This window comes from Panthera onca, chromosome B3 (assembly GCF_046562875.1).
Source record: "Panthera onca isolate mPanOnc1 chromosome B3, mPanOnc1 haplotype 2, whole genome shotgun sequence".
Lineage (NCBI taxonomy): Eukaryota > Metazoa > Chordata > Mammalia > Carnivora > Felidae > Panthera > Panthera onca.
In genome coordinates this window covers 131,946,858-131,971,589 of record NC_138344.1, presented here as the reverse complement: position 1 = coordinate 131,971,589, position 24,732 = coordinate 131,946,858, and the positions used below count along the sequence as shown (strand labels likewise).

Sequence of the window (24,732 nt, the reverse complement as noted above, 5' to 3'; positions counted from 1 at the left end):
TCGGGCTCTGTGCTCACAGCTCGGAGCCTGGAGCCTGGAGCCTGCTTGGGATTCTGTGTCTCCCTCTCCCTCTGCCCTTCCCCCACTCGCTCTCTGTTTCTCTCTCTCTCAAAAATAAATAACGCTTAAAAAATTTTTTTTAAAAAGACCTGTATTTCTCAGGGCCATTTATTTGAAGCTCATGCCTCCAAGTGAGAATTGTCACTCGGCTGTGTAGATGTTGTGATTTGGTGCCGTCCTACCCATTCGAAACTACTTGTGTCAAACTTTGGAATTTTCAGTCCCTTTTTACTGCCAGGAAAAGGTTAGCTGATGCTGTACCAACCCTCTTTCCGGTTTTTCAAACATTGGCTGAGGATTTAAAATGCTGTTGGAAAGAACTTGGATGTTTGTCAGGGTTATTTAATGGCTCCTGGTACCAGAAAAGTGAAGAAGCTTTGCTCCTAAGGAGCATGAGAGACACAGATCAGCTGCTTGGGCTTTGTGTTGGAAGCAGGAACTAGAATTAACGTGGCCACCAAATAAGGCGCTAACCACAAGTTGGTCATGAAATGTTTCTGCGAGCTTCTCACCCCGTGATTTTCTGCCACTGCATTTGCTTCCCTTCTGTCTGGACCTGCCTCCGGCATTTCATCTGGAAGATGATTTCTGAGGGTCTCTTTGAGCTCAAAAATTCAATTATTCTGTGCTCAGACCTGAGAGCAGTCCAGGTAGGTTTTCTTTCCCCACAAAACGATTTGTTATGTATAATGATTCGGGCTCTATAAGCTGGAAATATTGCTAGGGGAGGCCAGTTATGGGGTATAATAAAATAACAATAAATCCACATTTTTTTTTAAATATTTATTTTTGAGAGAGAGAGAGAGAGAGAGCAAGCAGGGGAGGGGCAGAGAAGAGAGGGAGTCACAGAATCCTAAGCAGGCTTCAGGCTCTGAGCTGTCAGGACAGAGCCAGACACGGGGCTCGAACCCACGCACCATGAGATCATGACCTGAGCTGAAGTCAGACGCTCAACTGACTGAGCTACCCAGGTGCCCCCAAATCCACATTTTTATAGTCTCTTTTTTTTTTTTTTTTTTTTTTTGAGAGAGACAGACAGAATGTGAGTGGGTTAGGGGCAGAGAGAGAGGGAGACACAGAATCGGAAGCAGGCTCCACGCTCCGAGCTGTCAGCACAGAGCCCGACGCGGGGCTCGAACTCACGGGCCGTGAGATTATGACCTGAGCCGAAGTAGGACACTCAACCAACTGAGCCACCCAGGTGCCCCCAAATCCACATTTTTAAAGGGAAGTAGGGTCTCTGTAGCAACTTTACAAAAACACTAACGTGAAAAAATGATGAGGAATTTTCTTCGCAACTTTGTCATTACATGGCTAATTAGACAGTAGATGCAGGTAATTGCTGGCATATTAATTTAAGTGGTTGCTTTTGCCTCTTTGCCATGGTCAAGAAGCCCGTGGAAAGTGCCAGCTAGTCCGTGTCTATTTAAAGAAATAAAATGTTTCTCGGTGAAAAATGATAATTAGTAAACCCCGAAACAGATCGAGGTTCCGCAGGGAATAAGCAAGGCTTCCTGAGCTCACAAACTGCCTGGGACTCTGGCCGCCCGTCACGGTGTCGCCGATGGACAGGACCTGTACCCGCCTTTTATGTACTTCCCAGCGAGTAGGCAGCGCGGCCACAAGAGGTCAATTTGGATACTATGGTCACATTTTAAAAAGAGAACCATAATTATGACCTCTAATTATGTACAGTTATGCCTGCTGAGTTAAAGATAATGGTACCTCCTGCTTGGAAGTATAAGTTAATTGCTTTCAGGGGTCAGGAGGGTGCTGACCCCTTTCCCCACCCCACGCACACTCCCCCAACCTGAACGGGGCGTGCACCATAAGACAAAGTAAATTGGGCCTGCTGAGCTTTATCATGCTGTTTAAGCATCAGGTTTAAGCACTGTTTCACGCTAATTCCAGTGGAAGGTCAAATTTAACCTATGTTCAAGAGGGAGATAAAACTTCAGTGAGTCTAGACTTAGCCTGTCTTCCCCGATGGCCTTCTCGGAACCCAGCTCCACATCAAGGGCCATATTTTTGTTGATAAAGAGCATATTCCCTGTCTGGTACAGTTGGTCTGATATATTTTGCCATCGGTATTTTTCTAACTATGGAAACTTACTTAGAGTGTTTCGGTATATGTTGCAAAGAAGAAAATAATAAGCCTCAATCACCTTTCGCCCAACGATCATCAAAATCCTGGCCAGATGTGTTTCATCTGTACCCTTTCCACTTCCTACCACCTTCCACCCCCAGGTAATGGGGATTCTGGAGCAAATTCCTAGATATTGTATCATTTCTTCTGTATATATTTCTGTACGTAGCTCAAAAATACAGAAACGTGGGGCGCCTGGGTGGCGCAGTCGGTTAAGCGTCCGACTTCAGCCAGGTCACCATCTCGCGGTCTGTGAGTTCGAGCCCCGCGTCAGGCTCTGGGCTGATGGCTCGGAGCCTGGAGCCTGTTTCCGATTCTGTGTCTCCCTCTCTCTCTGCCCCTCCCCCGTTCATGCTCTGTCTCTCTCTGTCCCAAAAATAAATAAAAATAAAAATAAATACAGAAACGTTTTTTAAGAAAGCATAATCACAGTACCAATAACAGGCCTTAAAATTTTTAATAAATCCCTTAGATCTTAAAACTTCTTATCACAAGGGGAAAAAATTGTAACGGTATGAGGTGATGGGTGTTAACTAAACTTAACCATGGTATGTTTCCTTTTAATTACTACTTTGCAGTATGTATCAAATCTTGTACACTTTAAGCTTATACAATATTATATGTCAGTTATATCTCAATAAAACCGGGGGGAGTAATTCCTCAGTAATTCATCAATGTTTATTTTCCCCAATTGCTTGTAGTTTTTGTTTTGTCTTAACCACTTGTTTTTCAAGTCAGGAACCAAATAAGGCTCATACATTATAATCAATTGACCTGTCCCTTATGTCTCTTTCAGTCTGTTGGCTCCCTTCCATAATTATCTATCCAGCTCTGTCATTTTTTCTTGCTGCTACTGCTGTGGTTAAAGAATTTGGATTGTCCTATAAGAGTTTCCTATAGGCTGAACTCTGCTGATTCATCTCGTATTGTCATTTAACTTATTCCTTTGTCCCCTGGGTTTCCTATAAATTGAGTATTAAATCTAGAGCGGGATTTTTCAACCTTAGCTCTAGATGTTTAGAGCCAAATAATTCTTAGCTGTGGGGGCCATCCTATTCATTGTAGGATGTTTAGCAGCATTTCTGGGCTCTACACACTAGATCCCACACACACACACACACACACACACACACGAGTCACAACCGTAATGTCTCCAGACATCGCCAAATGTCTCCAGACAGAACACTTTTTTTGGTTAAGATTACTTCTAAGTGGGGTTTATACCTCTATCAGGTGATACACTGTATCTGCTTGTTTCTTACCTGTGGTGTTAACGCCTACTGATTTTCTCTCCTTTGATAAATTAATTCATTAGGGGCTCGCAAAATTTTTACAAATGCAACATTTTATTCCCTTTTTATGTATTATCTAGAATACCTTTTTTTTTCCCAAAGAATACTATATAGAGAAACATCTCATCAGTCACTCAGCTAGTCACTTTTTCTAGTTCATATAGGAAAGGCAGAACAATGGTTTGCTTCTTTCATCAGTTTTCAAAGAATGAGTCGGTTCCCTAGCACTTCCACCAGGTGACCAGTGAGTTTCAATATTTTTTTAGCGTCATTGCAAAGTTTTGGGTGTAAGCATGTTTGGTATGTTTCAATTTAGTGTCACTGCTGTCCTCATGGGAGATCAAATTGTCCCATCTTTGGCCAATGCAGGGCCCTCAGGTAAGTTCCTAAGCCCTTCAGACATGAAGTCCGTAGAGTTTGACAGTGTCCTCATTTTCTACTACAACAAGGTGTTCTGGGCTTATTACATATATTTCCTGCTCCGAACCAGTTTATTTTAATAGGAATGGTAGAGACTACAGTAATTGTAACCATGTAATTTCTTCCATTTGCTGTGGGTCTCAGACTCTACCCAAATACGTTTGTAGCACCTTGATAGTATGTCCAGCTTCTTTAGATGAGTTTACAGACTACTCAGAAACACATCCTACTTGCCTGTAACCCTAAGCCCCTCTGGAGATTAAGACTAATCTTTCTTTTGCTTTTGAAGTCCATGTTGCAGGCTAGACCACAGTGTATGGAAATATTAAACCCGAGCTAACCACAAGGAGGCCTTTGTGGTTGAGTCAGTGTGGTAGGTTCTAGAAGTAGCAGAGCCTAGAAGCTAATCAGTTATCTAGGAATGAATGAGACGTCTTTAAAAAGTCCATTTCTAAAGGACCAGAAGACCCTTGATTGAGACAAGCTCTTGATCAGGTCTTGACTACTTAGGAAAGTCACCATCTTTGTACTTTACCAAGCCTCTGTGGCAGTTCAACAAGCAAGAAGAGGTTCTCCCTGGTTCCTCTGCACTCCACTCAGATACCTGAAACTGTGGCTCACTCTGGAGAACGTGTGGGCTGGCCGCCTGCGGCCCTCAGTGCGTCTTCTGCTCTTGAAGCAAGCATCCTCCCTAAACTAAGAATTCAATGACAAGAAGAATTCTCCCCGTTTCCCCCAGAATTCAAATAAGACAGGCTTGTTAGAAGAGAGGTACTGACTGTTCCAGAAGGTGAATGAATGATCACTAGCTTCCCACGGGGACTACAGAGAGGGTTAAGAGTGCCCCTACTGACAAGGGAAGTCATCTCTTTGAGAAGACGCTGTGTGTGCACAAGAAATGGTTATGCACAAGAAGTGATTAGAAGATAACCCAAAGCAGGTTCCCGGGCACGGTGAGAAGAGCTCTGCGTGTCTGGAAAGGGAGAGACCATGGTGGAGGTTTGCAGAGGAGACTTCATGGCAGACTTGCATTTGGCAGTGCCGTATACTGCTTGCTCCGACCCACTCAGGCACAGCCAGCCATCCCTCTGCTGCCAGCACCCCATGATCCCCCATCTAGTTACCACGGCACCAGATGACAAGTTCTAAAAGCGATTTGGAGCCTTCTTTGCCAGGAGGCAACAGGTAGGTGCTCTCAGAGGAGCACTGCTCAGGAGGGAGATACCCCAGGTTTTAGTTCATTCATTCCATCTTGCCAGCAATCTACGTGCAGAATACAGCAGATTGCATGGAAAATAACTTTGAAAGAATACTGTGTTGAATATGTGGGTTCAGCCTTAGGTGAGATTGGCTCTGTGAAGAACATTTCTGTTTGAAAAGGAGGGACCTTTCAAAAACAAGTTCTTTTTTCTTACCTGGGAGAAACAGAGGGAGAGAGAAATATGCGGGAAGGAGGGGAAATTTAGGCGTCTCAGCATTTTCTGTGCATCATAATTTAAGCCAAAGCCCAGACTTCTGGAGAGTATCTTTGTCCCTGCCCCTGTCTCCTGCAGCCTGTCTTACCTTATCCCACACGCACATTCTCTGAGGCAATAATCATCTGGGGGGGACAGCAGGCTGGTAGCACGGGCTTAACTTGTGCCTACCTGGCCTACAGTGCCCATCACCCAGAGTCTCTCAGTGGTAAGAGCTTGCAGAAACAGGCTTTTTGGGTTTCTTCAGAATCTGAACTGGGAAAGACTGGATGGGCTTAAAAAGAGGGGTAATCATTTTGATTTCCCCTCTGCTCCTCTCCTTGACCCTCCCCCAAGCCCTTACCTTTAAAAGACAGTGGCCACAACGTTCTCTGGTGCAGCCCGAGTCTGAAGACTTCCCGGGCAGGGCTCAGGCTTAGTGAAAATATGCTGAACCCCTTCGTAGAAGAATCTTGCAAGGGTGGGAGAGAAACGCAGGTGCCAACATGGTGGCATGGATAGACTTTTCCTTTTCTGTTTCCAATAGCCTTCGGTTTTGCTCGCATTGTCCTTGCTATAACTTTTTCCTCTTGAAAGATGAAATATGCCTTTCACGGTAGGGGAACGAAGCCAGTTGCTAGCACGAAGTAACCTGATCCACCCACTTGCTGGGCTGGCCTGCAACGCTGTCTCCAGATGGTTTTGTCCTTGCCACAGCCCCGGTGGGAACAGACCTTCCCATGATCGCACCATTGCGTTTTGTGACTTTTGCCTTTAGCGTCTGCTTGCTCTGTTAATCATATTGCCTGGTGATTGTCATCCCTCCTGATTTGTTCAAAAACAGGTATGCCCAGACACAAACCGAAAACCTTTATTTGGCTTCACATTTATAGTTCTGGAATGAATAATACATCGCGTCCGCAAGAGGACATCACGTTTGGCCTGAACTCACCTCTTTTAAAAGCATGCCTCCCTGATCAAGCTCTCGCCCTCCACACTTGGGCCCACTTTGCTCCACTTGATGCTCACTTAGTATTTTTGTGCCCTGGGTGTTTAAACCACTTATGCTATGCGGCTAGAAAGTAAGCAGCTCGATTTTTTTTTTCTTTTCTTTTTTTTTTTTTTTAAACCAAGCACATCTCCCCAAAAAGGGGGATCCTTCAGAATAGACTCCTTACAACCCCACAATACCTGTTTCAGGGTCTCAGCCATTCCCAGAAACCGTTCTGGAGACTTCTCTGGGGATTGTCTCCAGAACAGATTTCCCGTTCGCCCACCAGAAGATCAACTCATTGATTTATGGTTAGACTAAACTTTAAACCCAAGTTAATTCCTAACCTCCTTACCTATGGACTCTGAGTGCAGGGCTCACCCACCCTTGGAAATGGTTGGTATCTCCTTCAGGATCGGGACAGACTGGGCTCCTTCTCACGTCTCTTCCAGGAGCACAACGTTGTGCTTAAATTTTGTTGGGTAGAAAGCTTAATCCTTTTATGTTCATGATACTTTTGTGTATAGCCTTACTATTGAATCTTTGTAGAACTGGATCTAAAAGGAATTGCTCATTAACAGTTTAATGATATTTTTTGTTCTCAACGAGGGATAGATGATGCCTCTGTCTCTTTGTATGAAACCGAGTATGCACTATTCAGTGGAAACAGTTAATAACCATTATGTTATTATAGCTCCTCAGTGTGCCCACTTACCCCGCAACCCCTAAAGGCTTCAGGACATCCCAGGAGCCAGGTTTGAGACAGACATTGGGGGAAGTTACCATGGAGGATAAAGGAAAACAAGGGCTTTATTGGCGCCTTATTTTTATTTTTCAGTTGCCATATTTCATAGTGTAGATTGTTTCTGAATAAATGTGTTTCAGAGAACTACACAAAGGTTTAAAAAAAAAATACCAAGCACCCGATTTGCTTTAATCTTTTTTTTTTTTCCTAATGTATTTGGGGGGTGGGGTGGAGAGGATTAGACCAGAAAGCGTAAAAGGCTGCTAAGCACTAAAACTGAGGCCCAGACAGAGCTTGGTGACCGGTAATCCTAAGAATCGGCAGCCCCAGGTCACTTTGGAAGAGCAGCCGAGGGGTTGGACTGGTAGCACTCAGCATCATTCCTTATCAGGACCGCGCTCCAGCTGCCCAAGAGCAATGGTGCGTCCTTAGTGTGGCACGTATGGACTGAAGCAGGAGTAAGGATCTCCCGGTCTGCGATGAGATGTGTGCTTTCGCCGCCTTTGGTTGCTCTTTGTGTCTGAAGCTCAGGTCTCTAAGGGAGAAAGAGATGGCTTTCCAGGACCCACTTGCCAGCAGAAGCAGGATTGTGTCAGTGGGTGATTGTAGAGTGTGTGTGTGTGTGTGTGTGTGTGTGTGTAGGGGGCCTGGTTGTATCTGTATTGCCTTCTGATCTCTTGATAAGATGCCCTCAACCGGATTTAAGTAACTACATTTTAGTAGTATATTCTTTCATTTGGGCACAGGGTGGCCAGAGAGCCATTTGCTTTCTGGGGGCCCTCTGGATGGACGGGGACCTCCTGACTAGCTAGGGAAGACCTGTAGACGGTGACGTGGTGTCGACCGTTGGCTTCGCTGTACGTTTTGCCACCCAGCACTGTGGGTCGGGTGCTGTTTCTGTTGCCCTCCGCCCCCTACACATGCAGACCTGACGGACTGGTCTCCCTTAGGTGCCACAGACACAGGGCGCAGTGGCGGGGAGAGCAGTTCTGGGCCTTGGTGGATAGACTGGCCTCTCCCCGGAGAACATACTAAACTTTTATGTGGAAATCAGCTGTAGCAAAGTAGGGGAATTCTGCCGTATGTACTTGAACTCACATCCCTGCGATGCGGGTGCAGAGGGTCAAGGTGGGAAACGACAGGTTCCTCTGAACTCCCTTCCTTCCGTACCGCGTCTGGTTGTGAATTCTCCTTCCTGCGTCCGGTTCCAGCCTCTTTGGAACGCCCTCTCCAAGGATACTGTCACCGATGACTTGATAGGCTGTAAACAGATGAATTGTTTTTTTTATTTGTTCTCCCTCCCCACATTCATATCCTCTGACTGCAGATAGGTTCTTAGAAGACCCTCTAACGGGTCTTGAAGTAGTAAAGGGAAATGCTGGGCGTCACTCCTGGGTGGAGAGCCTAACCATTGCCCATGCCATAGCATCTCACTGCTGTGGGGTTGACCTGTGGAGTGGCAGTGGTCCCCCCTTCCAGATGTTTGAGAAGGAGCTCTCCAATAAGGAAACTGATCTGAGCGTCGGAACACCTTTTTCAACGAAGAGATCAGGTCAAATGGGTCAGTGTTTACGGCGTAGTCACATACAGGGGTAGCACATTGCATGGGGCGGTGTAGGATTCAAGATGATAGACGTTTGTGCAGAAGGCACGGGGTGCGGTTTAGTTCTGACGTGTCTGTCTGATGACAGGCGGCTGTCAGAACAGGGAAAATCGACGCTTCTGTGGTCCCTTTTGAAATTCGTGCGAGTCATGTAACGCGTGCGTTCCCAGGCAAAGTGAGCCTGGTGTTCAGAGTTCTCCCCTCCAGCTGTTTGTCGCTCGGACATTAGGGCGGCGGACGAGGCGAGCTGGGCAGACAGTGGATGTGTGCCGTGGAGTTCTGGTGTCAGGGTAGTGAATGGTATCTACTGTCACTAACACACCTGCCAGTGTCATTCTGAGCTGAACCTCTGCTCCCGGAAAGAGGCTTTGCGCGTCGACCCAGTTGAAGACAGAGCTCATTGAAGATGCCACGCCAGTGGAAATGCTCCATGGCCAGCACCAGCAAGATTGCCCTGCCTGGTGGCCCCACCAGAATGGCAGGAACAGTGGGAGAGTTTGTACCGTGGTCGCCTGCAGGTCCGCAGCCCTTGGGACTGTCACTAGAGGAGGAAGTGGCTTCCCGGGTGGAGCCTGGGCGAGAACTGATCTTCCCATCCGTGGGGAGCAGTGATGGTGGAGACAGATGAGCTCATAACAGTGTGGAGAGAGGAAGAAATGACTGAAGACAGATGCCCTGGTGGTCCCCCAACACTTCTTGCCAGTCACGTGCCCTGTCCTCTGGGTATCTGACTGCCCCGCTGGCTTTCGGTTCCTGTCTTGGGGATCTCTGGGCCTGGTTCTGTCTCTGGCTTCTCCTCCGACGTCCTTCCTCTGAGATATCAGTGTGGCCCGGCCCTTCGGCTCTCGTGAGAGCCCCCATCCAGTCCCGGCCTGGTGACGGGCTTTGGCTCTATCACTGGTTGAAGAAGCCCGGACCAAGCAGGAGGTTTTCAAAGCAAAAACAAATCCAGAGCCTAGAAGGCTTCAGCATTAATTTCCCTGTCCTCCCTCCCTGTGTCGGAATCCCCTTCATAAAATCCCCAGATGTCTCCTCTGCTCGTGGCCATCAGTTACAGCATCTCCAGGGAGGCAAAAATCAGAGAAGTCCGTAAGTGGATTTACAACTGAATGAGGTGCATAGGGAAAGGCACTTCCAAAGAACATACAGGTTCTCATTCCACCTGCACGAAGTTAAAAATATTTTTTTTCTTTTTTTTTCTTCTTTTTTTTTTTTTTAACCCATCACAGACAGGTAGTTGCAGCACAGTTTTCACAAGCCAGACAGAGCCAAACCAGAACTCCCTGGCTCTAAAAAAATTAAAAAAAAAAAAAAAAAAAAATGATCGTGACTCATAGAACAGAATCCTAACCTGTTCTGGGCCTCCTGTCACCTTTACCCTGATCTTCAAGTTCTAGAATTTCAGAAGTCTTGTACGGGTCACCCTGAATCCACGTGGTCCCTTTCCGTTTGCTCCCAGACAACTGCTAGAAAAACTTCCATCAACTGGTCGAAGACATTGAAGAGGTAAAATGTTGATCGTTGATCGTTAGGGAAATTCTGAGCGTTGGATAAAAGACGTGTTGGAGTGGCAGTGTCCCGGCCGAGAAGAACAGGGTGGACCCTCCGTGTCCTGGGAAAGGTCTTGAGGTCTTACGTTCACTGGACTCACACATTTGCAAAGATAAGCGATGCCATGCAGACCTCTCAGAAAGGCCAAAGCAAAGGGGACAGTAGAATCAAGAGACCCAGCAGACATCAAAGTCAAAGCATTTCTTTTCCCAGGAGACAAAACAAGTTGGAAGCATCTGCCGTGGGGAGTGTCTGTGAGCTTTCTTTTACTTTTCCAGCGGAGTAGCGGCAGTGACTCAGAGTTCATGGCCCTCGGAGCGTCCCCAGCTCAGCCACCCTAACGCCACATTAGAGACGGGCGTCTGAGTCCTCTAGAGACGAGAACCCTTGTCGTCCGACTCCCAGCCCAGGATGCATCGTGAACTGTGTACTTAGCAACCAGAACCTTTCCCTTAAATCCCCTTCCGCACGAAATGCAATTAGGGGCAATACATGGGCAATTTATACAAGCTAAACAGGGAGCTGACTTGGATATATGCGTTCCTACTAATTTGCAAAGTTGTCGCTGCTCTCGTAGTCGGTGCGTCTCACCTGTAGAGTTCACCAGTCACTGCTTTTAGGCCGAGAAAGAATCACAAGGTGTGTGACTGGGAGCCTAGTAATACCTAGAATGCATGTGTCAATCATTCATCCCCCACCCCCTCAGCTTGATTTAGATTCCCTTTTGCAGAAACTACTCTTAGTTTCAACTTGCTTAATAGCTGGTTTCAACCTGCCTCGTTTCTTCAGAGTAGCAAGCGGTTGGGGTTTTCTCGGACTCCGTTTTTTGGAGAAGGGCCACCCTTGGTGTTCTCTAGCCCAATTCCCCTCATGACGATGATTTTTAAGGTCACCACTTGGAATCAGTCTTTGCATGAGGTTTTTATTCCCCAAGGTCCCATCCATTGTGAAGATAGTCCACTGGGCTCTGTGGTGTCACTTTCTCCGCTGTCTGGCTGTGCGAACCCCTCAGATGTTTGCATTTCATACCCATGGTGAATACCGTCTTAAGAACCTTCAGCCAACAGGGAAGTGGAAGAAATATTGGTGGCAGGTGACCTCAGTAGATCTGACAGCACTCCCCTGTGCTGCTGCTCCCTACGAAATCAGAGGCTGCTGTTACAGATATCTTGATTGATCAGAACAGTGGCCAAAGAGCACCACTCCCTACCTCTCTGGCTTCAAAGCTACCAACATAGACATCCTCTCTCTTATCCTTTGCTTAGGGACTCCGGGTAAAAGGTGGTGGGGGGGGGGGGGGGGCGGGGAAGGCGACAACAACAAGGTGAATTCCATATCTGTTTATTTTTGATGTATACTATTGAGATCATTTGACTCGAAGACCTACTTTTCTTGACCACAGCGCATGTACACATAGCTTATTACAGTTTGTCAGCCTCAGCACTGTTTGCATTTGCGACTGGATAATTCTTTGTTGTAGGGGGGCTCTCCCATACACTGTGGAATTCTGAGCAGCATCCCTGAGCTCTACCCACGAGATGCCAGTATTACCTTCCCCTCCCACCCGGTCATGACAATCAAAACTGTTTCCAGACAGGGCGCCTGGGTGGCTTAGTCGGTTAAGTGTCTGACTTTGGCCCAGGTCATGATCTTGCAGTTGGTGAGTTCAAGCCCCGCATCCAGCTCTGTGCTGACAGCTCAGAGCCTTGGAACCTGCTTTGGATTCTCTCTCTGCCCCTCCCCTGCTCACTCTCTGTCTCTCTCAAAAATAAAAAATTCTTTTAAAAGAATGTCTTCAGACACTGCCATATGCCCCTGGAGGGAAGGGGTACAAAATCGTCCCTGATTGAAAAACCACTTCCTTAGTACATGGAGTGTACATAAATGATATCACACGTATCCAGAATTTGCCTGGGAATGTATACCTTAATCAGGGTTTTTATTTATTTGCTTGCTTGTTTATTGTTTTCATCTATTTCTTGTCTCCTTGGCCCTAAAAGTTATCCCAAGCATTTTTTTCTCCATTTTCACGGACTAACTGAATACTTTCAGATGTGCAGCATTGTACTCATGCAGCATTGCAGAAAGTGGATAAAGATATTTCAAAGCAAAGAGACCTAGTGATGTTAGAGATGGTAACAGATTTCTGGGGAGCACTTGGCATGGACTCACTTTGGATGGTATTCATATACCCTTGATTTTCTATTACTAAAGGTGGTCCTTTACCTTTCCTACACATCAGAATCCTCTGGTGAACTTTTGCAAAACTCAAGTGTCATCTGAGGTGGGGCCTGACATTTGGTTTTCTGGAGTTTCCAGGGGATTCCACTGCACATCAAGAGGTTTATGCTCTGGGGTGCCTGGCTGGCTCAGTAAGCATACGACTCTTGATCTCAGGGTCATGAGTTCAAGCCCTACATCGGGCTTAGGGCTTACTTAAAAATTAATCAATTAATTTTTTTTAGTGTGCTAACTTTTTCTTAAAATCACTTTTTCTTAAAAAAGAAAAGAGGGGTGCCTGGGTGGTTCATTTGGTTAAGCGTCCAACTCTTGGTTTCAGCTCAGGTCACGATCTCAAGGTTTTTGGGTTCAAGGCCCACACTGGGCTCCACGGTGATAGCATGGAGCCTGCCTGGGATTCTCTCTCCCTCTCTCTCTCTCTCTGCCCCTCCCCTGCTCAAGCTCTCTCTTTTTCTCTCAAAATTAAGCAAGTAAACTAAAAAAAAAAAAAAAAAAAAAAAAAAAAAGTCTTTGGCCCTGGAATGAGCAGCGGCAGCCCCAGACAGCTCTTGGATAAGCCATCCGTTCGCTAGTTCGACAACTATTTATCTAGCACCCCTATGTTCCAGGCACTGTTCCAGGCGTTGGGAATACAGGCAGGTGAGGGGGAGCCCTGTAACAGGGCTCACTTGTTAGTGGAAAAGGTGAGAAAATAGGAGCACCTTGGTGTGTGCATTTGATTGAGCATCATGTCCTTGTATCTCATAATTTCTGTCCACATGGATGTCATCTGTTCATCGTGGGTTTTTTTTTTTTTTTATGCTTCGTGAATCTTTTTTTATTTAGTATTGTAAAGACCTTTCATCGTCCTATAAAACATTTCGGTTTATGAGGAGGAGTGGGGAGAAATAAACGTGTTAGACCTATGGACAATTAAACGATTTCTAAGAGAATCACTGGTTGTAATTCTTCGGCTTTCCATACAGGCCATGCTTCGTTATTGTTTTGTTAGATCAGTCAGCTCAGTGATGCTAAGGACAGTGCTCATGTTTCTGCAGCAGTTCTACAGCCACGACTTCCAACCGTCCGTCATATTCTTAGTTAAAATAGGTCGACTCTGCAGTCACTTCTCCATGAGCCCAGATCCCAGAAGAAGGAGAACGAATGCAGACAGAAGCTACACTCCAAATCCACAAGACGCCTGGGCCAGGCTGGATGGATTGCTCAGAGTGGACCCAGCAGATGCCCAGAATGACAGGTCATGGCTTTCCAGAAGCAATAGGGCATCCTTCCAGCCTTACTGAGGGTGTTCACTTCCTCCAAAAGCGTTGAAATAAATGCGCCATTTGGTAGGTGCTCTTTGGAGTCCATAGTCCTGGCAGCCACAGGTCAGAAAAGGAAGAGGAAGTCAGGGGACTTTATAGGCAGAGCTAGGAACTATGTGGAATGAGTTGGAAGACCAACCAGTCGCTCCCAAGTCTACAACCACCCACCACGATTTTAAAAGAAATGAACTCCACCCCTGCACAATTAAAGTCACATGTTAATTAGCAGCAGACTGAGGACTTGACCCCAGGAGTTCTCATGCCTCGACTACTTCTTTTCCCATCACTCACAGAGAAAAGGCCCTCCCCCTTTCCCCGTGCCCCAGAGAAACCCATCTCCACATTTTGGGGGAAAATGAAGTGCCATATCTGTATATTTTTTTTAATCTATTTTTTTTTAATCTAAGAAACAGAACTGTTGTTTCTAGAGGCTCTGTTACCTATTTCCATCACCGTAGCATAATGTATTTGTGTATGTACCTTCGCGAGAAGAGGATTTGAAAGCATCTTTGAGGTGTGTGACCGTTTTTCAGCCTTGTACTGCAGAGAAGAGGCAATGGAACAAGACAACCGCATTAAAGATGAAAATTGAAATGGGGCGCTGGGAACTGGTCCAAAGGAGAAGTAACATTTGTTACTGAACCATGAGCAGAGGAGGAATTTTTTAATCCAGGCTTGAGATTGGCTCTGATTTGAGGATGGTCATAACTTTATTAAGCATCCATGATGGCACGCTTGGTGTTAGACTGAATTAAGCAGGGGCAACTGATTTGGGGATTCTGTGTGAGGATGCTAAATTAGCATCCTCATTTTGGAAGATTGTACTCACCAAAAATAAAGAGGGTAGTCCCAGGTCCCTAGAGATGCAACAACGAAGGGTGAAGGGTACGCCTGACCAAGTAGATCTTCATTCCTGAAGAGTTCCTGACCAAAATATCTTTCTCTTTTCTTATGCTGATAAGCTGGATTGAACCATTTACGGGAAGAAAAACCTCTCTTTGAAGCCCAGGGAAACTCGTATGCAGTCAACCCACTGCTCATCCTCCCCTCCATCTAGTCCTTGACCTTGTTATCCTTCAGAATCAGCTGTGCCTCCAGCCCCTAGCCCCAAAACAGTTGCGCAAGTGCCTAAAACCTTCCAGCCAAAAAACTCCAAACAAGCACTCTGGATTCAAGTGTCCTATTGGAATAGGAATACTTCCATCAGAAAGCCTCTCTGTTACCTAAAGATGTAAACCATCAGTGGTCTCTCCTGACCACAGAGAATTAAATCTTTCAGGGAGACCCACAGTGCTCTCACAGAAAACGCATCACCTAAGGTGGCATAGCACGTCTGCTTGCTCGGAAGGAAGCACTGGAGGGACTTGTCCTGAATGAGTCGCTGTGTTTATTTGGCTCAGATGGGATGGGGGGGGCGGTGGTCCCGGTGATGTTTTGTGGGCCTGAAGCACTTCCCAAGTTGCCTCTTAGGTTCCGCGAAATTCGTGTGCGTGCTGCTGCTCTTTTGGTTCAAGATTCTCTTTCTCATGTCTTGTGTCTTTCTCTCTGTGGCCCTTTGTACCTTTCTCCGGTGGTCGTGTGTTTCTGAAGAATAAAGAAATACTTTCTTTAATTTTCTGGGAAAACAAACAGGAAGAGGCTCCTGACATTTTACCGTATTTCCTCTTGTTCTGTCTGTCCCCATCGGACCTCCTGGTCGTTGAGGAAAAGTCTGGGTAAGAGTGGCCTGGGGAGGCCGGGGCCAGGCACCCAGGCCAAGCCCTGGTTGCTGGCAACACTTGTGTTCTCAAAGATGTCAAAGAATCTTTGCTCTGCCAAGAAACAGGTGTGTTTTCTCGGCCCTGAAAGAGGAAGGGGCCCTTTCCAAAAAAAGGAAGTGGGAGAAGACCTCAGTCCCTCCATAAAACCTTCCAGAACCTAAGAGACCTGCTTTTGGCAACACGCTGTGTGGGGAGACGGGGGCATAGGGGCAGCAGGAACCCTGGGAACCATGAATAGGACCTTAAGTCTTTCAGCTCAACTAATATATATATATATGTTTTTTTAATATCAGTGGGGAACGATGACTGTTTTAGAAATGTCACCCCAGGAGTTGCCAAATAAGTTAATTTACCTGTTCCTCATGCTATTAACATAAACCTTCACTCCATTACAGAGTGTAAGTAAGGGGCCTCCTGCAGGCGAAATCGAAACTGGCCTCTAAAGTTCTTTCCCCCCTCCCCCATTTTTTTGAGACGCTGTCTTCTAGAACCAGCGTCATCCATATTATTAATCGCTTGTGGGGCTTTATACTGTATCACATTACTCCCTTGGAATTAAACTGCACATGTGAAGTATGAAAAATGTACTTTTTTTAAACAGTAAAAAAGTCATTTCCTAGCATAATACCCAAAATAAAGTGCCGTGGAGCCATTAGTAGTAAATTGAATTTTTTGGCATGTAATTTGTACAAAAACTGACAAGTACGAGCCCCCCTGCCCACCCCCACCCCCCATCATTAGTCACTGGGTTTAGCGGACGCAGAGGTAGTAATCTGCAAGGGCAGGCATTTTGATGTCGACTTCAATTGCACACTTCATTTATTCGGACAGGGCACAGGCGGCAGCTTCTGTCACGGGGCATCACTGCACTATTAGCGAATTTCGCCCCAGGGCAGCTGGGACGCTGTTCTGGGGCAGATGTTCTTTTCAGCCTATTCAGTGACCATTCTTGGGAGTTGTTTACTGTTGCCATGGTGACTTTCATTTCCATAGCAGCAGCGCTGCTGTTTCTCAGAGGAAAATGAATTTAGTTATAAAAGGATAATATTTTTTCTCTGTCTCTATATAACCTGCCATCTGTCAACTGGTGGATCAGTAAGGATTCAGAAACCTATTAAGAATTATAGCAGCGAGGTGATGAGTATTCTTTTTGTCTCATGTTAAAAGCAGTAATAGATGTGGAAGCAAACGCTGTGCCCTCAACATCGTAACTTTCATGTTTTCTTTATATCTTGTGTGTGTGTGTGTGTGTGTGTGTATTAATGCCTTCACCACTTCTGCTACCACCACTGTGTGCACACACCGTCTCGTAAAGTACAATTTACATTCTGCTGACAGATGGAAATGATCCGACGTCTTGTTTGTATCTCACTAGATGCAGGTATATTTAGGGCTTTCTCTTCTCGGTGCTGTGAGCTTCCCCAGTTCATCAAAGACTTCTGTAGCTAAAAGTCCTATTGTCACCCCACTCCCCTACTCCTCCGTGCCAGAGGAGTAAGCTGTAGGGGTGCATAGATCAGCAACTTATCAGGAACATATAGTCAGATTATGAAATGAGCGAAATGAGGAAGGACCATGCTTTGTCTGAGAAACTTACTAACCTGCCCCTTAAATCTCATTCTAGAATACCTTTCTTCCTCTCAAATGCAAACGGGAAGAAAGTCACCTTTGGGATAGCTCATCTTGTTCCCAGATTTTTTTTTTTTCTCTGTTGCTTTCATAAACTGTAACTTGCAGGGGGAAAAAAAACACACACAGACACCGGCCCCGTTGTAAATAATGTTATTTATTGGTTGATTTTTCCAGATCCTGACATTGATGCTGCCAGTGCCATGATGCTTTTGAATACTCCCCCTGAGATACAAGCAGGTTGTGAGTAGATATTTCTATAGCCTACAGCACCGTAGTTTGTGAACTTAACCTTCTCATTTATATACCAGGCCATAGGAAGAACTAATTCTCAAGTAGAACTTCCCTTGTAGAATCCCTTTAAAACTTAACCTAAGTGCATGATTACATGCATATGCCTGCAGACATGCGGCCATGCCTATGTGTGAATGAATGCATAGGTGTGTTTCCGAGATGACAAAGTTTTAATATAATCTCAGGGCTTAAGACTTGGGGGAAGGGAAACAGACCCCATAATGGATTCCCACGGAGAGAACTTCCTTTCTCCTGCAGGAATAGTTCCTGTGAGTTTGTAGTTTCTGCTAGAAGAGGCTTTGTGGGGCCAGCCTAACAGTGATGGAACTGAGCAGTGCCTAGTTACAGAAATTTCTTTCCCCTTTGGGACCTCATTAATAGCAGGCTGCCGCTTTATAGCTAGAGAGGAGAGGAAAGTCCGGCAAGACGGGGACGCAAGAGCTTGAAGTAGCCTTGAAATGAACCATCATGATGCACCCCCACCCCCCACCCCGCATCATCCCCACCAGTCTTCCAAGCTGTCATAGAGAAGGGCCGGGCTAATTTAGCCAAGCAGGGCTCCTGTCTTCACCGGCCGTTGGCCACTGAGCAGTGTCAAGCTTGAAACAGCTCTTCTTCTTCCTTGAACTTGTCTTCTATTGTGTCTTTTCCCACCTCTGAGCTACACCTTGGAAAGGTCTCCTTCCCGAGTGATGAACAATGACCTTAAATGGAGATAATCTGTCTGTCCCCTCATCCTCCTGACTTGAAGCTAGTTCCCCGGTCCCCCCCTTCACCCCCGCCCAGAACCCTGTTGAGCAGGTAGCCAGCTCACTTCCTGGGGTCTGCTCAGGACATTGCTGTGTGGCAGCCTCCTGTTGACGGAAGACGCTGATAAGGTGATGCAGCAGACCCCAGCACCCACCGGGCTCATTCTTGGGGCTGGGCCCTCAGCTTGTTTGGGGCTCTGGCTCCCTGAGTCAGGAAAATCCCCCACGTTCATTCTCGGGTGCTTTTGTTAACAGCCCTCCACTGGTCACAGCCTTCCCCGCAGCTTTGGGAAATTTGAGTGTATCCTTTCTCCTTCCTTCTTTTAAAAATCCGAGAGATGTGTCTCAGGAGAGACTCATCCCCCTGGCAGGGGCTGCCATTACCTGCTCCGAAAGGCGTAGAATTCCCTTTCTTTCTTGGCTAATCTCAGATTGCCAGCAGTTGAAGTGTTAGAGGCTGCCCACACCTCCGAGAAGCAAACGCCATTGCTAAGCACTTGTGTAACTAGCACAGCCCAGTGACTAGCAGTTACCCTGTAATGTGGTTTTTAAATGACGTTTGAAGTTGCAGAGAAATTGAAAACAAAACAAAACTCCATTCTCAGATGACATTGCAGGAAGAGTGCAGACAGATTGTAACCAAGTTACAGTCTGAAACAGTTTCGGGAGTCATGTTGCATGACTTAACAGTGAGGAAAACACTTTTTTCGTCAGAGCCGTAGAAGATTCAGGAGCATCTTCGTTAGCACCCGGCCACTGTGCACAGGGATCACTGGCTTAAAGAAAAGCTTTTGATGAACCAGAATGATGGAATTAAGAGGGAAGGAGGCAGGGGGATTGGTCATTAACGGATCCCTAGCAGCTTCCATGGAAGTCCATTATCAGTAGTGGCTAAATGAACTTCTCCCCGCTCCCTCACTATAACACTCAAACTATAAATAATTATTTTTTTCAGGGTATCCATAGTCTTACTTGCATGGAAATGCAGAATTTGAGTTTTAAAAGTTCAGTGTTCATGTGTCAAAGCTGTAGGGCTTTTTTAGAAGGCTTTCTTCCTCAGTGTTAGCTCTGTGAGAAATTCAGCCTCAGCCTGGCCTTCGTGAAAGCTCCGGGCCAAGAAGACAGCTCCAGTGTCCTAGAAGGCAGGAACCAGGAAGCCCACAAAAGTCAGGGAAGGAGAGGCCCATTGGCAGGAGCCTCCAAGAAATAAATGTAAAGACTAGGAAGGGGGTAGGAGCATCATCTTTGTGTTCTCCTTCCCATCTGGCCCCAATCTCTAGTAAAATCCTCTAATGGTCAAGCTAGCACATGGTCAACAGGCCGGAGCAAATCCCCTGAAGATGTGAACAGGACTTTAGGAAAGAAGTGAACATACACTGAGTGTCTACGGTGTGCACTTGGGAAGCCAGGTGGCCACTGGTCAGCCTCCCAGTAAAGGAGTCGGGGGCAGGGTGGGGGGTGGGGGTGTCTCCAGCTGGGGGCCTCCGTCTTCTCTTAGCACTTCTCGGCTTCCGTCTTCCTCCCGCTCCCCTTGTCCTTATCTTATGTTGCGTGTTTCTTTTCCTGGGATTCGGTGAGTGTCTGGCCTCCTGAAGGGAGAAGGGGTAGATACTTTCTGTGGTGCAGCCTCCATACTCCTGCCCTGCCAGCTGCCCCCGAGGCCTGGAAAAAGTGGAAGGTGATTCCTCACCAAAAAGGTTCAGAGGCGGCAGACACCCAGCCCTGGTGGTGGAGGGCGGGCGGCCTGCCTCGTGGTGTTTGTATGCACGTGTCCCGGTGTGGGCGTGGGTGCATAGCATTCAGGCGTCCCCTCTGCCCACGCACGGGGAGCACAGGTTCGCATCTGCACGGAACTGCCTGTGTCCCGCCCCCAGGCTGCGCTGTGGCCGAGCTCTGTTTACAGAGCCTCCTCGTGCACTATTTATAGCCCCTTGTTTTCCCCTCCTGGGCTAGGATGCTGCTTGAACAGGGGCCACCAGGCTCGTCTGTCTGCTGCTGTCACTTCCAACAGTAAGAGCCTGGCTTGGGTGACTTGAAAGGCTTTTCCTTTGCCATCGACCTTCATAGCCGCCCCACTTAAGGTCACCGTACAGCAGCCACTTAGATTGTTTCCTCTCTTCCTTCCCTGCGCCCAGCATCTGCAAAGCTAGCTCGGGGCTGGCAAACCAGCCACCGTCCACAGTCCAAGCTGAGTAGATCGTACAAAGGAAACTTCTCAAGAAACTGGTGAGAATCACAGTCAGCCAGGCCCCTTTATCTTTGAGGGGTCCCACAGTGCCCCAAGGGAGCTCAGCCTGCCCCGGACCCTGCCCCTGGTATTACTTGAGCTGGCTCCTTATGGGTCCCATCAGTCTCTCCTGGCGACCGGATGCTTCACTTTCAATGAGGCAGCGGAGTGCATCTAATCAAAACCGCAGGCTTCAACATTTTGTCCCCACCCCCATCCCCCGGAGCCCCAGTGATGATGTTATCTTTTCCAGACTTTCCACTTTGCAGCATGGGGAACATTCTAGAAGGTATGCTGTTGTGTCTTGCATGTGCTATAGGACACCACTTCCAGAAAACTCAGCACAGGACATTGCTGCTGCATTATCTCTTGAACTTTGGATTGTGCTTCTAGACCCATCCACCTCTCCTTCTTCCTTCAAAGTAGCCATATAGACTAATTCCAGCTTCTAGAGTCTACTTAAGTACCTGCTTTGCTGTTCCCCTCTGACAAGCCCTGTGAGTCATCTTTAACCCCAATGGAGGGATTGTTAGGAAGTAAGATCACCATTCTCATCTTCAAAGGCTTATATAATCCCTAGTTGGAATGTTCCCAGAGAGGAACTCTGGATGATAAACAAAACAACAAAATGGGACAGCAGAGGTGAGGGAAGGAGGCAGCGTTCCACACCCCCTGGAGTTACAGTGTGCATCCAGCACACCAGGCACTGGAGAAGAAAGGCGACCAGGACGGAGGCTCCCCCATTCCAGCCCCCTCCCCAGCATCTTTCCAAGTAAGCAGGTGGAAAGTCCCACTTTGGGAAGGGGAAGGATTATCGGAAGCACTTGCTACTCAACTTATGGCCTCTGGTAGTGTCAGCCAGGGCTGCCCTCCAAAGGCAGCAGGAGCTCAGAGGTTAATTTTAGAAGCCGTGAAAATCAAGGAAGCTGAGCATCGGGAAGGAGGCTGGGGAGGCTGGGACGGGGCCACACCGAGGGTGGCGGAGCGTGGAGGGAAGTTTGTCTTGTGCCACAGACGGTTTTCTTGGGTCCTCCAGGTGATCATGCTTAGATCACGGTGAGCAGTGCTGCTCGGTTCACTCCTCTTTCTGCGTGTTACTTCCTTATTGCCTAAAAATAAGTAAGTTTAGAGTCACTCTACACTATAAGAGAAAGGGGATGGTCAGCAAGAAGTGGGAGCCGTGGGGCCCCTGTCCTTGGCGCCTCGTCCCAGGAACCCGAGAATCTCAGAGATGTGTCTTCTTGTGTGTAAAAGCTGAATGTTGAACTGATCTTACAGGAAAGGATGGTTGCTGGAGGCCTGTGCCTTTTGCAGTGACCGCCACAAGCATATCCAGTTTTCTCACTATACTCTTCTGGGCTGGAGGGCTGGAGCCATGGTACAATTTCAGTACAATTTCAATACACTGGGTGGGACGGGCTGGTTGTAAAGGGCTCGTTCTGATTTACCCTGAGGGCAATACAGAGGAAAAGGAAGGGGTAGATAGACCGTGCTGATAGGAAAACAGCTGAGGAATGGATTCATGCTCCCTCCGAGTCCCCAGAACCAAAGACTGGTTAATATGGACCTCACAGACATTTTAGACAGGCTGTGATTCGTTTTCCAGAAGCCACGTTCCTGACGCTTGGGGATGGAGACAGGAAGGAGAAAAGATGGGAGAATAGTTAAGTGTCACAGCTGGCTTCTGGCAGCCCATGAGCAAATATGAACACATCACCATCCCAACATGAAAAGCGCTGCCAGTGATGAGGACTGAGAAGTGCCAGGTTTGGTTGGCAGAGGCAGCATTCAGTTGCAGCTCATTTGAGAGCAAACTCCAGGAGTCAGGAGAAGAGCCTAGTTTATGTGCCAGAAGTCTGTGAGGTTCAGGAAATGGCTCAGGGAAAGCCTTTTTAGTGCTGCGGAATAGCTTCGTCCGTGAGATTCTCTTTGAAGTGAATACACTTCATTAATCCGGAAGATGTGGGCAAATGCAGAGTTGAGATATCTAAAAAGCATAAAAGGCTGGAAGAATTTCTCCCTGTCTTGACCTCCACCCCCCCCCCAACACCCCCCTTAGGCCCTGTTCCTTATAATTAGTAAGAGGAAGGTAGAGAGGTGCATGGGATAGTGGAAGGATGAACAAGATGGTGATGAAGAGCTTATATAATGGACCGGCCGCCGAACTAAGCAATTTACATCAGTCGTCTTATTTAACACTCAGCAACACTCCTATGAGCTGTTTATACCAGGTTTGCAGCTGAGGAAACTGAGGCACATGAAAGTTGAGGCACTTGCCCAAAGCTGCAGAGCTAGTGGGGAGGCAAGACTGGGGGTGGACGGAGGCCATGTTGCCCTGAGCTTGTACTTTTAACCACTGCAGAGCACTTCTTCCCTGGAGGCTGAGATGAGCTGAGGACACGAAAAGACCCTGGTCCCCAGTCCGTGCTCACTTCCTTTCTTTGTTCCTCTCTCTGTAGGGCATCCCCCCTGGGGCATAACAGTTCTAGGCGCTTGGACAGAGGACTCTGGGCTTAGGGCACTGTCCTTGGGGTTGCTTTTCTCCTTTGGCTGGCAGATGACTCCCTGGCCATGCTATATGACTCCCATCTGCTGTCTTCACTGTCCAGGGCACCCCAGTCTTTGTCCCAGAATTATAGGTGTTTCAGGTATTTCCCACAGGGGTGACTCTGACATGGGACCAGAAGCCCCATAAGAGCTGTCACCGTTCCTCCAGCTACGTTCTGTGACCGGGAAGATGGCTAAGTTCTTCCAACATGGTCTGGGTTTGTTCTGTTCTGTTCTTGTGGACTTTGGGCTCACCTAGAATGGAGAAAACACAGGCTGCCTCAGGATGCTCAGGGGATGTTGGTTATGTTGATGTTGATGATGATAATATTGATGACTAACAGGTAATTTTGCATAACAGTAGTGCCTTTATTAACTCAGTTAAATCTCCACTCTGTGAGATAAATACCATTTCTGTCCCCATCCTCTTAAGTGGCTTGCTCAGGGGACACAAGCAGTAAATGACAGAGATGGGATGCAGACCCAGAGATGGGATGCAAAGATGGTGTTGGACCCCTCCAACATCCAGAGTCTGGCTCTCAGCCACCGTGCTGCAGACCTTTTCCCCCACTCAGAACCCTTTCATGGTTTTCCCCATATCCATGGGATGAAGCCCAAACGCACCTCATTCCCGCAGAGGGATCATACGCTTTAGCCAAGTTAGTTTTTGTTCTTGTGCACATCGTAATTTTTATTACTTCCAGGCCTTGTATGTGCCATTCTTGTGCCTTTGAATGCCAACTCCGATTGGAGTTCTACAGGAAGTCTTCCCAGACACCCTTTACTTCGGGTTAGATGCCTCCATCCTTCATGCCTATAGGCCGCTCGCCCCGCTTACCACAGTGTATTTCCATTGCCTCTTTAATTCTCTGTCTGTCCCACTTAGCTGTGGCGACCCTGTGTCCCCTTCATGGAATACATAAGCAGATACTCGGTATGTTAATCCATGCATCGATACAGTCTGTATATGGGACTGTAATAATTTTGCTGGCAAGAATTACGACTGTGGTGCAGATTTTAAGCGTTTACGTGATTTTAACAAGTAGTCCTTTCTATCAGATTTGCTCGCCGTTCTAGATGAGATCTTTAGTGACTGATATCTTCACTGGTATTATCAGAATGGGACTGAGCCTGTGGTTTCTGGCCATTTCAACGAGACTACCATACGGCAAGATAACTGAAAAACCCTCTCCTGCGATCTCCAAAACAGACAGACAAACTAAAAGCCTCTCTTTTCAAGCAACCTGAAGCCTCTTCTACAGACTCTAGAGTCCTACTGATTTTTGCATGTCTGTCCTTGGGAATTGCTGGTATTTTTCCTCCTATATTTTCTTCTAAAACGTTTCTAATTTTAGTTCTTACATTTGCATTATGATCCATTTCTAATTAACTTTCGTGTATGGCCATGAGGTAAGGACCAAGGCTCATTTTTTCCTGAATGGATCGCCGGTTGTTGTAACTCTGCTTCCCCTCATCGTATTGTCTTGATGCCTTCTGCCAAAAGTCAGTTGGCCACATATTTGCGGGTCTATTTCTGGATTCTGTTTTCTTCCACGATCTGTGTGTCTGTGTTCACACTAATACCACGCCGTCTTGTAGCTGTAGAGGAGGTCTTGAAATGAGTATGTAGATCAGTTACTATAAATTTTAGATGCTCTTCCTTAGAAAGAACTCATCAACGAAGCAAAATAGGATACTTCCCTCCAGTATTACATTATA

General features: G+C 47.0%; 1 protein-coding gene and 1 long non-coding RNA gene across 7 annotated transcripts in view; one reads left to right on the top strand and one right to left on the bottom strand.

Annotated features, from left to right (window-relative positions):
- The window catches only part of FOXN3 (forkhead box N3), a 396,278-nt gene that overhangs the window by 348,292 nt on the left and 23,254 nt on the right, over positions 1 to 24,732 (top strand). For 4 of the 6 annotated variants that reach the window (XM_060620508.3, XM_060620510.3, XM_060620511.3 and 1 more), the window contains one exon: positions 17,374 to 17,439. The exons of 1 other annotated variant lie outside the window; for it this stretch is intronic. In XM_060620508.3, coding sequence (XP_060476491.1) covers positions 17,374 to 17,439 — 66 coding nt within the window. The remainder of the gene's footprint in view (positions 1 to 17,373; positions 17,440 to 24,732) is intronic. One more of the 6 variants, XM_060620512.3, reaches the window with a different exon arrangement.
- LOC132670196 (uncharacterized) lies at positions 17,475 to 18,715 on the bottom strand. Its single transcript, XR_009606521.2, has 2 exons — positions 18,624 to 18,715; positions 17,475 to 18,194 (listed from the first exon to the last, which is right to left on the bottom strand). It is a non-coding gene; the product is annotated as an uncharacterized LOC132670196 (long non-coding RNA).